Consider the following 11,268-nt stretch of genomic DNA (forward strand, 5'->3'; position numbering starts at 1 on the left):
AGAACACAGGTTTTTGGTTTTTTGGTTTTTTTTTTTAATTTCTTCCCATCTTCTTTTAGAAGGTATCACTGTGAGAACTTAAATTTGCTAAACCTCCTTAAGTGAAAGAAGGCAGTAATCTGTAAGAAAAGTGGTCAGTAAATAGATATTTAAACTAATTCTGCCTTTCACAGGTGAAATGGTTGTGGATTAGTTGTAAGGACACTAGAAGTAAGCTTACGCTTCTTGAATCAAATGGGATGGGTCAAAATAATGTTACTCAAGAAATAGTTAATAATGTAACAATGTACTTCTCGGCCTTTAACCAACCTGACCCAAAAAAACATATAAAAAGCCCCAACAAATTCTTTTATTTATTCAATAAATATATGTTACATGCAGTGTTTTAACATAACAGCAAGGAACAAACCAGACAAAAATCTTGCTGTCGAGAACTTACCTTCCAGTAAATACAAGCCAAAAGTCATATAGTATAAAAAAGCAGCTAAAATAAACAACTGGATTTTCAAACTACATCTAAAAAAATATTAATAGATCCTTAATGAAAGTTTATTGGGATAACATGAAATAAAAGACCAATAAAATACAAATTAGAGCTTCTTGATAGGAATCCAGACTGTAATCAAGATGGCAAAGTTAAAGAAATAGTTTAGATGGTCATTCATTTGTCCACAAAAAAAAAATCATGTAATGAATTCCCGTTGAGTCAAGCACAGTGCTGGCCCTTTGGGAATTTAAAGTCTAATGAAAGACAGACTGCTAAAAAAGGAAGGAGTAAGAGTAACAAATGCTGTGGTAATGACAGTATAGGAAACTATGAATACCTGCACTAGGTAGATAGCATAGATCACTGGAAGAAGTCAGGCTAAAGCTGAGACCAAAAAGGGTTGAAAGTGTTGAAGCGAAATTAAGCAGGGGCCAGATTACAGAGAAACAAGATCAAGTCCAAAATCCTAACTATTAGTCCAATAACATGTTAAATAAAGGTTTTAAGCACAGTAGTACCCTCATCAGATTTATATTTTTAGAAGATAATTTTTGGTTGCAACGGGAAAAATGAACCAGAGGGATGCAGGAACGAAGGCAGGGAAAATGGGTTAGGAAGCTGTTGGGGTACTCCGAAGGAAGAGATAATGGTGGCTTGTATCTGTGAGAATTTAAGTCTGAGAAAGTTTTTAATCAAAAATAGTCGTAGGAAAAGAAAAACTTTTTCTTAATATATAAAAACACATACCTATCAGTAAGAACTTACTTTGAAAAAAATTCATTTCTTACCTTAAGTCTAGTTCTTTTGTCCGAAGAAAATTTAAAATGGGTGCAAATGCTGCCGGATCTCTATCAATAAATATCTGCAAATAAAGAACTGTTTTATTTTCAAATTACAAATTAAACTTCTAGCTTTAGTATCTGTAACACTAACAAGGAACGAAGACTGAATTATTTAAATACTATCTTTCCTTGATTCCACTCTTAAACCTTAATGTTTCTAAATTCGGAATGCAGTTATAACTGTGCATTTAATGTGGTAGTGTTTTTCCTCCCCCTAAAGTTATTATTAAATTGATATTTTAATATACAGTGGAAATGTTATCTAATAAGTCAGTTTTCTCATTTCTATTTATTGCTATCTTTGGTAAAAGTGACACCTGAGAAAACATTTTTATCTGAAATATTCTAAAATTCAATAAATACTTTGAAAGTATTATGAATAAACAGTACTTTCTTATATTGTCAAATCATTAATTACTGGTTATAGTGATTGTGATTTATAGAATTTGTGATTCACATGTGAAGCATTAAAACAACAATGTACTTTTATAATGTACAAAGGGTTAATCAAGAAAAGTAAATACTGCCCACTGCTGTCAAAATTGGAAAAGAATATTATTCTCCTAAGACTTTTACATTTACATTTTTACTAATTTCAATTTCCTTGAGGGTAGGGTAGAGGTAACAACAACAACAAAAAGTTTTTTTGAAATAACATATACAGGTTAGGTGAAGTGGTTCACGCCTATAATCCCAGAGCTCTGGGAGACCAAAGAGGGATGATCATTTGAGGACAAGATTTAGAGATCAGCCTGGGCAATATAGCAAGATCCTGTCTCAACAAAAAAATTTTAAGAATGAGCCAGGTATGGTGGTGTGCTCCTACAGTCCCAGCTACTCAGGAGGCTGAGGCAGGACGATTGCTTTAGAGCCTAGGAGTTCAAGGCTGCAGTGAGCTATGGTCACCCCTCTGTACTCCAGCCTGACAGAGCAAGACCCTGTCTCAAATAAATAAATAACAAATACAGCGCCACACAATACACAAGGGGAAAACAAAACGCTTAAAAATGTGAAATACGTAATTGATAACTTTTTATAGGAATGTATACCAACATTATATTTTGAATCAATTACAAAAGGTCTAATCACAAAATTGAACACTTTTTAAAGCTTATGTAAGTCAATTAGAAAAGGAAATGGAAGCCAATAATGAAACTCTTTATATTATTATCAACTGTGTAACAATAATCCATGAAGTTCTTCTAAGCTTCATAAATTCTTGCTCTTGTGTTTACTAGAGCCACTCAAAAACTGAAGAAACACCACAAATTTATGGAGATCTTATTACTGATAAGATCTCACAAGGACATATCTGGCTTTGTTGCCTCATTTCACCCGCAAATTTCACCACAGTAAATAAACACCACGGATCACTCTGTTGCCTCTAAGTGCATACACCAATTTTTTACACTGAAACTTTGTAGTACTTTACATCCCTCACTGCACCACTGCTGTATAAGTCCATAAGGTTACTCTCCAAAATCAATAATCATAGGACTTTACTAATTTGTAACCTCTTACCATTCTAGTATCAAATTACTTTAATACTTAAAGTTTTAATTATTAACATAATTACTGATTTCCCTATTACCAATGTAAGTTATTCTACAATCTCCCTAATCATGAATATTTAAATTGCTATATTGTAGTCCCTGTTTAGGGCTCTTTTCTATAATTATAAAAACACTATATATGACAAGAAATAAAACTATGCCACTTTCATTGAGTGGTTAAAATATTAACTTTTCTATCTTCTTAGAGTAACTATATATTAGGACCAAGCATTATAAATATTAACTGATCTAATTTAGAAACATATATCAGCATTATTATACTCACAGCACCAGTTTCATCTCGAAGTGTTGAAATTCTTCCACTCAGCAAACTAGAAGTTATTAACAATAATCTAGAGTTAGCAGTTAGTTTTTAAAATGTGAATATAAATAAATGTCCTAATTCTTTATCAAATGTCAAAGGCCACGATAAGGAGTCATCTAAGACAAAAGAAAAATTCTAAGAGTTAACATTTTTTATTCAAAAAATAAAAATATTAACTTCTATGGAAAATTATTATACTTTGGTTAATAAGCAAATGTATTTAAAATATATGAAAAATTATATGAAATACCTGGAAAAAAAAGAATCTGGAATCCACATAAGAGTTTGTCTTGAGGTACTAAATCTGCAATTGAAAATTATGATATTAGAAATGAGAACATGATTCAAAATTTCAATATTAACTTGTTTTAATATGCTAATGATTTATAAGCTGTTTTATAGTTACAGCTATGTCGATATGTTCATTACTTTTAATGTTTATAATTTTTGCTACTTTCAATTCAGAGTTAAGATTATTTGAGGAGCTCTCAATAAAATCAAACAATTCTCTACCATATAATGCTTCCTAAAACACTACTTTCCAACAAGCTAATCTGCTGAAGAATCAACAATTAGCCTATCACACCAACTCTCAACTTCTCAGCATAACATTCAAAATTATCTTCAGGTCCCATTTCATTTCTCCAACATAAACTTTGTTTTCCCCTTCTAGTAAAACAGTACTTCTTAATATCCCCCAAACAATTCATGCTCTCTATCATTTTGGTACCTTTATCTCAGTTAGATTGCCTTCTTCATGTCCAATAATCCAAGTCCCAACCATCTCTCTTGATACCACTCAGGTTTTATGTTCTTTGTGATGGCTTTTCCAAATATTCTTTCCTATATTATCTCTTTTTAAGTTCATAGCAATTTCACTGTAAATTATGCATTTAACACTTTCTTTATATGTAGTCTTCGGCTATTTGCAACTGTTGCATCCATTTATTCAAAAATCACTCAGCAATAATTGTTTGTAGGTAAACTGCCATTTGATCAAGTCCGCTTATTAACACCAATTCTGGGGAATCTTTAGCAAAGTATAGTATAACACACTGGGACAATAAACCAATAAATGACATGAACTAATAATATGGCAAAGAAAGCCATATAACACTCATCCAGTAGCCCTTGTCTAAGTATTTTCATTTTAAGACATCACACTGAACTACAATCTTGCCTCACACAGAAAAGAGCCTAGCAGAGCTCTATGTTCATTTCACATTCATTTTCTGGCATTATATGAAATCTCAGAACTTATTTTTATCTTTCATATTGAAACTAAACAAGGTGATTGAATTGTGGCACTGGCTGCCATGAGCTATCACAAGGAAACACAGGCAAGTTTCAGCCAAAATGGCTTAGGGATGTTCTCCAGTCTGTGCAGGTAAATACTGCATCACCTCTCTATTTATTGTCTGCCGCCACCTCAATCAGCAGCCTGGAATTATCAGAAAAGTGGAAATTGCTTACTTTCTGCTCATTCTAGCATATCAAACCTCAAAATGCATACCATTTCCAAATGCGATATCAAACAATAGTGGATGGCAGGCCAGGTTGAGAACTGTGATCATCAAGGCTTATACACAGTAGTGCTGAGGTCCCACTCATCTCTCAACTTTCCAAGTCTACCCAAGCACCTGAGGCAACAATGACTCATAATATTTTATATTTCTTGATCAATGGATTATCCCTTAAATGCCTGTACATTCACCTTTCAAACTCATGTTCAGGAATGTGTTTTACATACAACAGTAAATATATACACATACATACATTTTCTTAAAGGGGGGAGGAACACATGTAACCACAAGCATAGTGCTTGGCACTTGGCACATACTCAGTAAATGCTGAAATTGAGTTGTGATAACCAGAACCACATTCTATACTCTGAAATGTTTTGTATAAAACTAAGACAGTGGTTCTTTTACACAAACTGTGGGCCTTTTATAGTTACAACAGGGCATTTCCAGAGTAAGTTAGTGTCCACAAACAGATGTCACTAAACTGCCCTCTTTACAACCCATTTAGAAGTACCAGTCTCAGTGCTGCAGCAGGAAGTGTATGCACTGTGCCATCACGTGCTTGTTACAGCTTTATTTTCGGTCTCTAACAGCAATGTTCTATCATCAAGATATGCTTTCCAATCACAAAAGATTATCTCTGCTTCCTCCCACCTACCTGCAACCTTACAATCTGTAAGGAAAGTATTCTCTCATTGACTACTAAAGGAAAGACAGTAAAATAATTCATTTATTAGAGACATATTTATATGTACACTAATGTAAGGGGTACTTTAGAGAATACATAGACGTGAACTGCTAACTAATTTCATACATTATGGACAGTCTGTTTGTTCTTAAGCAATTCCTATGCCCATTAATCTGATTAAGAAAGGAGCCAAATAGTTTATTCTAAAAAACACTGTACATATTCTTAAATGTATTTCTTAGCAGACTCTTAAGAAAAAATTAAAAGATTACCATCAGTCACAGGAAACTGACTTGGTCAAATAAATCAAAGCAAATCCAGGCAATGGTGTAAACTGAAGGATTGAAGGATCCACTGCAACAAAGATTTACTTGTTTTGGAGGCCATCAAATTAATTCCAAACCGGGATAGCTTACAATTTGTGACCTTTCATGGTCACTGCTTATTCAGCAAATTGTTTTCAAAATAATTCAAATTACGTGCTACTTAGAGAATTAAACAGGTCTGCTTAAAGTCATACTATCAATTTCAATCAGCATTTTGGGGTGGGTTTGGTAATATGGAATTTCTAGGCAAAGGGATTGGGCCCTCATCCCCACCAAATTTTTTTTTAAAACACCAAGCCCTAAAACTGGTTTTAAATATAATTTAAGAAAACTAAGACATTTCAAATTACATATGATGAGCATAATTATTTGAAATATATATGAAAGCCTTTTCTGTTTTTTTAATTGCATACCCACAGTGTGCCAAGAATAGGGTCATGTGCAATCTGATCTCAGCAAAAGAATTACTGAAGAAATTAGCATATCCACAGTTACGATCTATGCTACTTGCATCCCACTAAATTAACTTGGAAGCAATCTAATCAAAATTACTTATTCTGCAATGTAACTATTGATAATGTCACTAGCCCGTGCATTTCACATTTATTACTTCAAATTCCTGTATCAATCCTGTAAGGTTGGTGCTATTACTATCACTTTACTAAACTAAGCACCAGAAGATAGTTTGTTCTAGGTTGCTGAGCTAGTTAGAGGTAAAGGCTGAGAACTGAAAACAGCTGCCTGACTCCAGAGCTCTCTGTCCACGAGTCCCCACTGCCTGGTCCTGGCTCTATTTATTGAGACATAAAATCATACTTATCCATAACAGAATTAATCACAAATTGAGTCATATTTGGTTTCTTTCACTTCATTACTTTTTTATATAAATAATAATCAATATTAACAATTCTAAATGAAATCTCATCTTCTCTACTTCCTAAATCGCCCACAAAGTATTAAATGAATCATAAAAATTAGTCATTTCTATTATTCCTTTGAGTACATCCATTTTCATTTCTCTCTTCTGGGAGGGTGGGGGGGGGGGCGGGGAGACCTTATCTATAGCATACATTTCTCTGCTCCCAATAAACTTTCCTTTTGAGTTTCGCTTTGTCACTTCAGAGCTTCAATTCTATGCCACAGGTGGCAATTCCTCAACTTCGATAACAATCACATGAGGATTGTTTTTCTCTTATAATGACTTTCTTTTTGAGTTTGGCTCTATCACTTCAGAGCTTCAATTCTATGCCACAGGTGGCAATTTCTTAACTCAATAACAATCACATGAGGATTGTTTTTCTCTTATGACTTAAGTGACTGTATTACTCTCTGTTTTGTACAAGATGTAGAGGACTTTTAGATGTCTTCTAACTCTAAAATGCTGCACAAGTGTACGATTCAAAGCAAATCTAGAAAATATTCTTAGAACACCTAGACTCAGGTGCTGTTTTCCACAGGCCGTATCATTACTACTTATTTTATAAAATATTTTATCCTAACATTTCTAAAGTTTAATTTTTTAACGGTTTCATTCCTAACTTTCACCTGTCTTCTAAATTGTTAAAACCAGTAATATATTATCTCATTTTGTATTCTTTGCTAAATCACTTAGAAAAATTTAGAACCTGATAAAATCGAGTTCCAGAAATAACACAAACACAAGGTAAAATGTTACAGTGCTATGATAACTGCCTTACACAATTTAAAATTTTAAACTGAATTCTGCAGTCATTAACAAGACTTCACTCAGCATTAAGCAATCCATTTTCAATACATAGTAAATAACAATACTGTTTAATTTTTATTATAATACTATATGTCCTTTTGAATATGTGAAAAGAAACATATCAACAATCAATAGCAATTGGAAACCAGTGTAGGGATTTTAAATAATAATACCGCTACTCGTCAGTATCAACACACACTGAAGGCCTACTCTTACAGGGTATTCCAGTTTTGCATCCATAAATTAACCACACCTGCAATATTTTCACATGATTTTAGGGAAAACTCCATTTCTTACATTAGAAGATACAAATCTTCTCCATAAGATTGGCATCCATTATAATTGAAAAAAATACTGCAATTCTCAAAAGTTTTGCTTTGGGGTAATAGGGAAAAAAAGGAAGAGCTGAAAAAGAACATAGTGTTACCGGTTCCTGTGATGCATTCTCTAGTACACTTAGAAAGTTATTAAATGTTTAGGATTAAAGCATTAAGATATACATTTTTTATCACTATGGTGCAGAGTTGCCATTTTTCATTTTTAAAAATATTGGTTAAAATACTGGTTGAAAATCGTTCATATTCTCAAGCACAGCAAAAAACACTATGTTCCAGAGCACTTCATCGTTTAACTCCGACCAAGCCTAAAACTCAACCACCCCTTCTTTCAAACAGAGGTGGCAAACTCCCTTTTCTGAATGGAGTGACTCATAAGTTACAGGAAATCCACAAAAACTACTATTTTCCCCCCAACAAGCTTAATAATAGGCACAGAAGGCCAGAGAGAAGATAGACAGAGGAGCGCTTTCAGTCTGTTTACTCCGAGTGCGCCATGCTGTGCCAATGTCCAAAGCTTCTTAGAACCAACTGTTCAAACTGCAGTTTCTGGACACACTGCCCTAAAAGTTGAACAGATCTGTCAAACCCATGCACCTAGAAACTCTTAAAATAAATAACAAATGTACTGCAAATCTGCTGCACTTCCATCCCCGGAATTCTTCGAATTACAAATCCCCGGATTAGGCATGGACAAGAATGCTGTACTTCCCTGCCGAAGCAAACCGACACCTTGTTGACCGAAGAGAAAGGGAGGCAGGTTCATCCGCAACAGCCAAACCACAAGGCCAGGCTTCTAGAAAATAAATTCCTCAAATACACTCTTAGATTAGGTCAGGCTCTAAATGTTCCTCTTAGCCTGCTACCTTAGAAACGGGAGGGACAAAGGTCGGCATTCTAGGAAGGCTGCAACGCGGCCACACGGGCCTGGCTCTCGCCAACTCCAAGAGGCCCTGTGCCTCTTCCCGGAGCAGATACTTCACCAGCTCGAGACCCACCCTACGTCCTTCCCGCCTGGAGGGCCCTTCGCTTTCCCCACCTGGCTGGGCTCCCCCACTCGCCCTCGTTCCCGCGCCACCGGGTCCCTGCCGCCCACCTGGAGGCCGCCCGCGGCATCCCAGCCCCAAGCCTTCTCCCCGCCGACTCACCTGGTCCCCCCCACGTTCAGCTGGACAATCTCGCCGCTGCCAGCCGCCGCCGCGGCGAAGCTGCCGCAGTGCCCTCCCGCCATCTCCGGCGGCTCCGGGCGCGCTCGCCGCCCTCCTTCTCCGGCCGGGGCCGCCGGGCCCACGGGGCCCGCAGGACCCGGAGCCAGAGCCCGAGGCAACGGCGGCGGCTGCAGGGTCGGCCGGGCGGCGGCGGCGGCGGCCAAAGGGCGGGAGGTGCGCGGCGCCTCCCCCACCTTCCCAGAGGCCGGGCGCGGCTCGCTCGCGGCCGCCTCACCCCTCCGCTCCTGCAACGCGCGAGGGCGGCCGGCTCCCACCTCTCGTGGCCTCCACGCCGCCTGGCAGCGCGGGGCTCTCCTCAGCTATCGGGTACCGCCACCGCCACGGCGGCTGCCGCAGCCGCAGCCTGCCCGGGAGGAGGGGTCACCGTTCGGGACAAAATACCGCAGCGTTCACGCTTCGCCCGCCCCTGCCCGAGAGAAGGAGGAGGAGGCGGCGGCGGAGGAGGCGGAGGAAGGAACGGCTGGGGAGGAGCTTCCCGACCCTGCGGGGCTGGCGCAGAGGGAGGCTGGGGGAATGTGCTCCTGGCCAGGCGTCTGCCCCGACGGGATTCCATTTCTTCCCAACTCCCCACCCAGTCCCAGCCCCTTTGCCTTTATATATTTAAGGCTTGTAGCACCAGGAGGCGGACTTGCAGACGAAGGACACATCTGGGCCAACTATCCTAAGCATCTTTATGGTCCACCTTGTCCACGTGGATTGGGAAAGGCAAAACTTTTCCTACAGGTAGTAAAAGTTGATGCCTAAATGCAAACAGTGCAAATGCAATGAAAATTTGGGGATTTTACAACCTTAGAATACTCATTACCTTATCCTCTTCAATTTCATACCTACTCTCCTAAGCAGTTTTCTTTTGTTAAGCAGGGAGGAAACAAAAATTCTCTAGGCTGTGTAGTACCCAGTGAATCGTTTCTGGAGTATAGTAAGGACTCAGCTAATGTTAGACACACACAGATACACAATTTTATTTGTTTATTTGTTTTTTTCATTAAACAGTATGTACTGGAACCCAAAATTTTTAGTGGCTACTAAAATATATTTTTTACATTTTACTATAATACCTGTTGCCCTGCTAGCTAACAAAGGCTAGCAAAGGCAGTGCATGGTTTCAGAGGTCATTAGTTTGCGGTACTACAGTCTTAGCATAAATTGTGTTGTATTATAGCTTTAGCATAATAATTTAAATTTACAATCTATGTGATGTTAAATTTTTATGCTCATGGTCATAATAATTTTTACAAAAAAAAAAAACTGGCAAACATACCAGCGATACGCTCTCCTTTATCTAGATTTGACTTAAAAGAGGATAGTAGTACTAACAGATGCAAGATAAAGATAATTTACTCCAGCTGATGAGGATTAGATTAATAATAATAAGAGCTAATTTGTGTTTATTGAGGGTCTATCATATGCCAGGTGGTTTAGATATTTTTCTGTCACTTTTTTCTTCACAATTATCGTTTGATATTTTCTGTCACTCTTTTCTTCACAATTATCGTTATCACTATTTTAAAAATAGAAAATTGGGTCTTAAAATGATCCGAAAACTTGCTCAAAATTATTGAGCTGGCAAGTGGCATAGCAGGACTTTGAAGGCAAGCAATTTGAATCCAAAGCTGCGGTTCCCCACCCCTAACACTGCATTGTACCTCATGTCTTCACTTTATACTGGGAAGATTAAGGTAGCAGCAAACTGGGACTCCTTCGTACTTCATAAACAGTATTAGCTGTCTTTGTCCTAACCCATAATATCTGGTTCTGTCAGGATCTGAAACTTTGCTTTCAAATTTACAGTATAGATATAGGTGGTTAAAAGGCCATTTAATTTTCCCTAGGACCATACCTTGGAAGAATGTCAAAGAACACTTCCTAACACCTGTTGAATTCAAGAAGTGTCTTGGAGTTAAAATAAGGCCTTATAAATAAAATTATTTATGAAAGAGTCGTATCTTGCCTGAAATAAATAAATGAAACTATACTTATATCATTACATAGCACTTCTTTTTTTCTTTTTTTTTTATTCAACATATTACGGGGGTACAAATGTTTAATTTACATATATTGCTTTTGCCCCACCCGAGTCAGAGCTTCAAGTGTGTCCATCCCCCAGACAGTGCACACCGCACCCATTAGGTACGAATGTACCCATCCCTCCCTTCCCCTCCCACCTACCGGACACCCAATGAATGTTACTACTATATATACACTGAAATGTTGATCAGTTGATACCAGTTTGA

General features: G+C 37.5%; 1 protein-coding gene across 3 annotated transcripts in view; it reads right to left on the reverse strand.

The window, feature by feature from the left end:
• Positions 1 to 9,445, reverse strand: part of KCTD3 (potassium channel tetramerization domain containing 3) — a 51,735-nt gene extending 42,290 nt beyond the window's left edge. For 2 of the 3 annotated variants that reach the window (XM_069459269.1, XM_069459266.1), the window contains exons 1-4: positions 8,954 to 9,445; positions 3,458 to 3,511; positions 3,169 to 3,214; positions 1,276 to 1,349 (exon numbers count right to left, since the gene is read on the reverse strand). In XM_069459269.1, coding sequence (XP_069315370.1) covers positions 1,276 to 1,349; positions 3,169 to 3,214; positions 3,458 to 3,511; positions 8,954 to 9,036 — 257 coding nt within the window. In that variant the 5' untranslated portion in view covers positions 9,037 to 9,445. The remainder of the gene's footprint in view (positions 1 to 1,275; positions 1,350 to 3,168; positions 3,215 to 3,457; positions 3,512 to 8,953) is intronic. The other variant, XM_069459267.1, reaches the window with a different exon arrangement.
• Between the last annotated feature and the right edge of the window lie 1,823 nt (positions 9,446 to 11,268).

The sequence above is a fragment of the Eulemur rufifrons genome, chromosome 27, assembly GCF_041146395.1.
Source record: "Eulemur rufifrons isolate Redbay chromosome 27, OSU_ERuf_1, whole genome shotgun sequence".
NCBI classification, from domain to species: domain Eukaryota; kingdom Metazoa; phylum Chordata; class Mammalia; order Primates; family Lemuridae; genus Eulemur; species Eulemur rufifrons.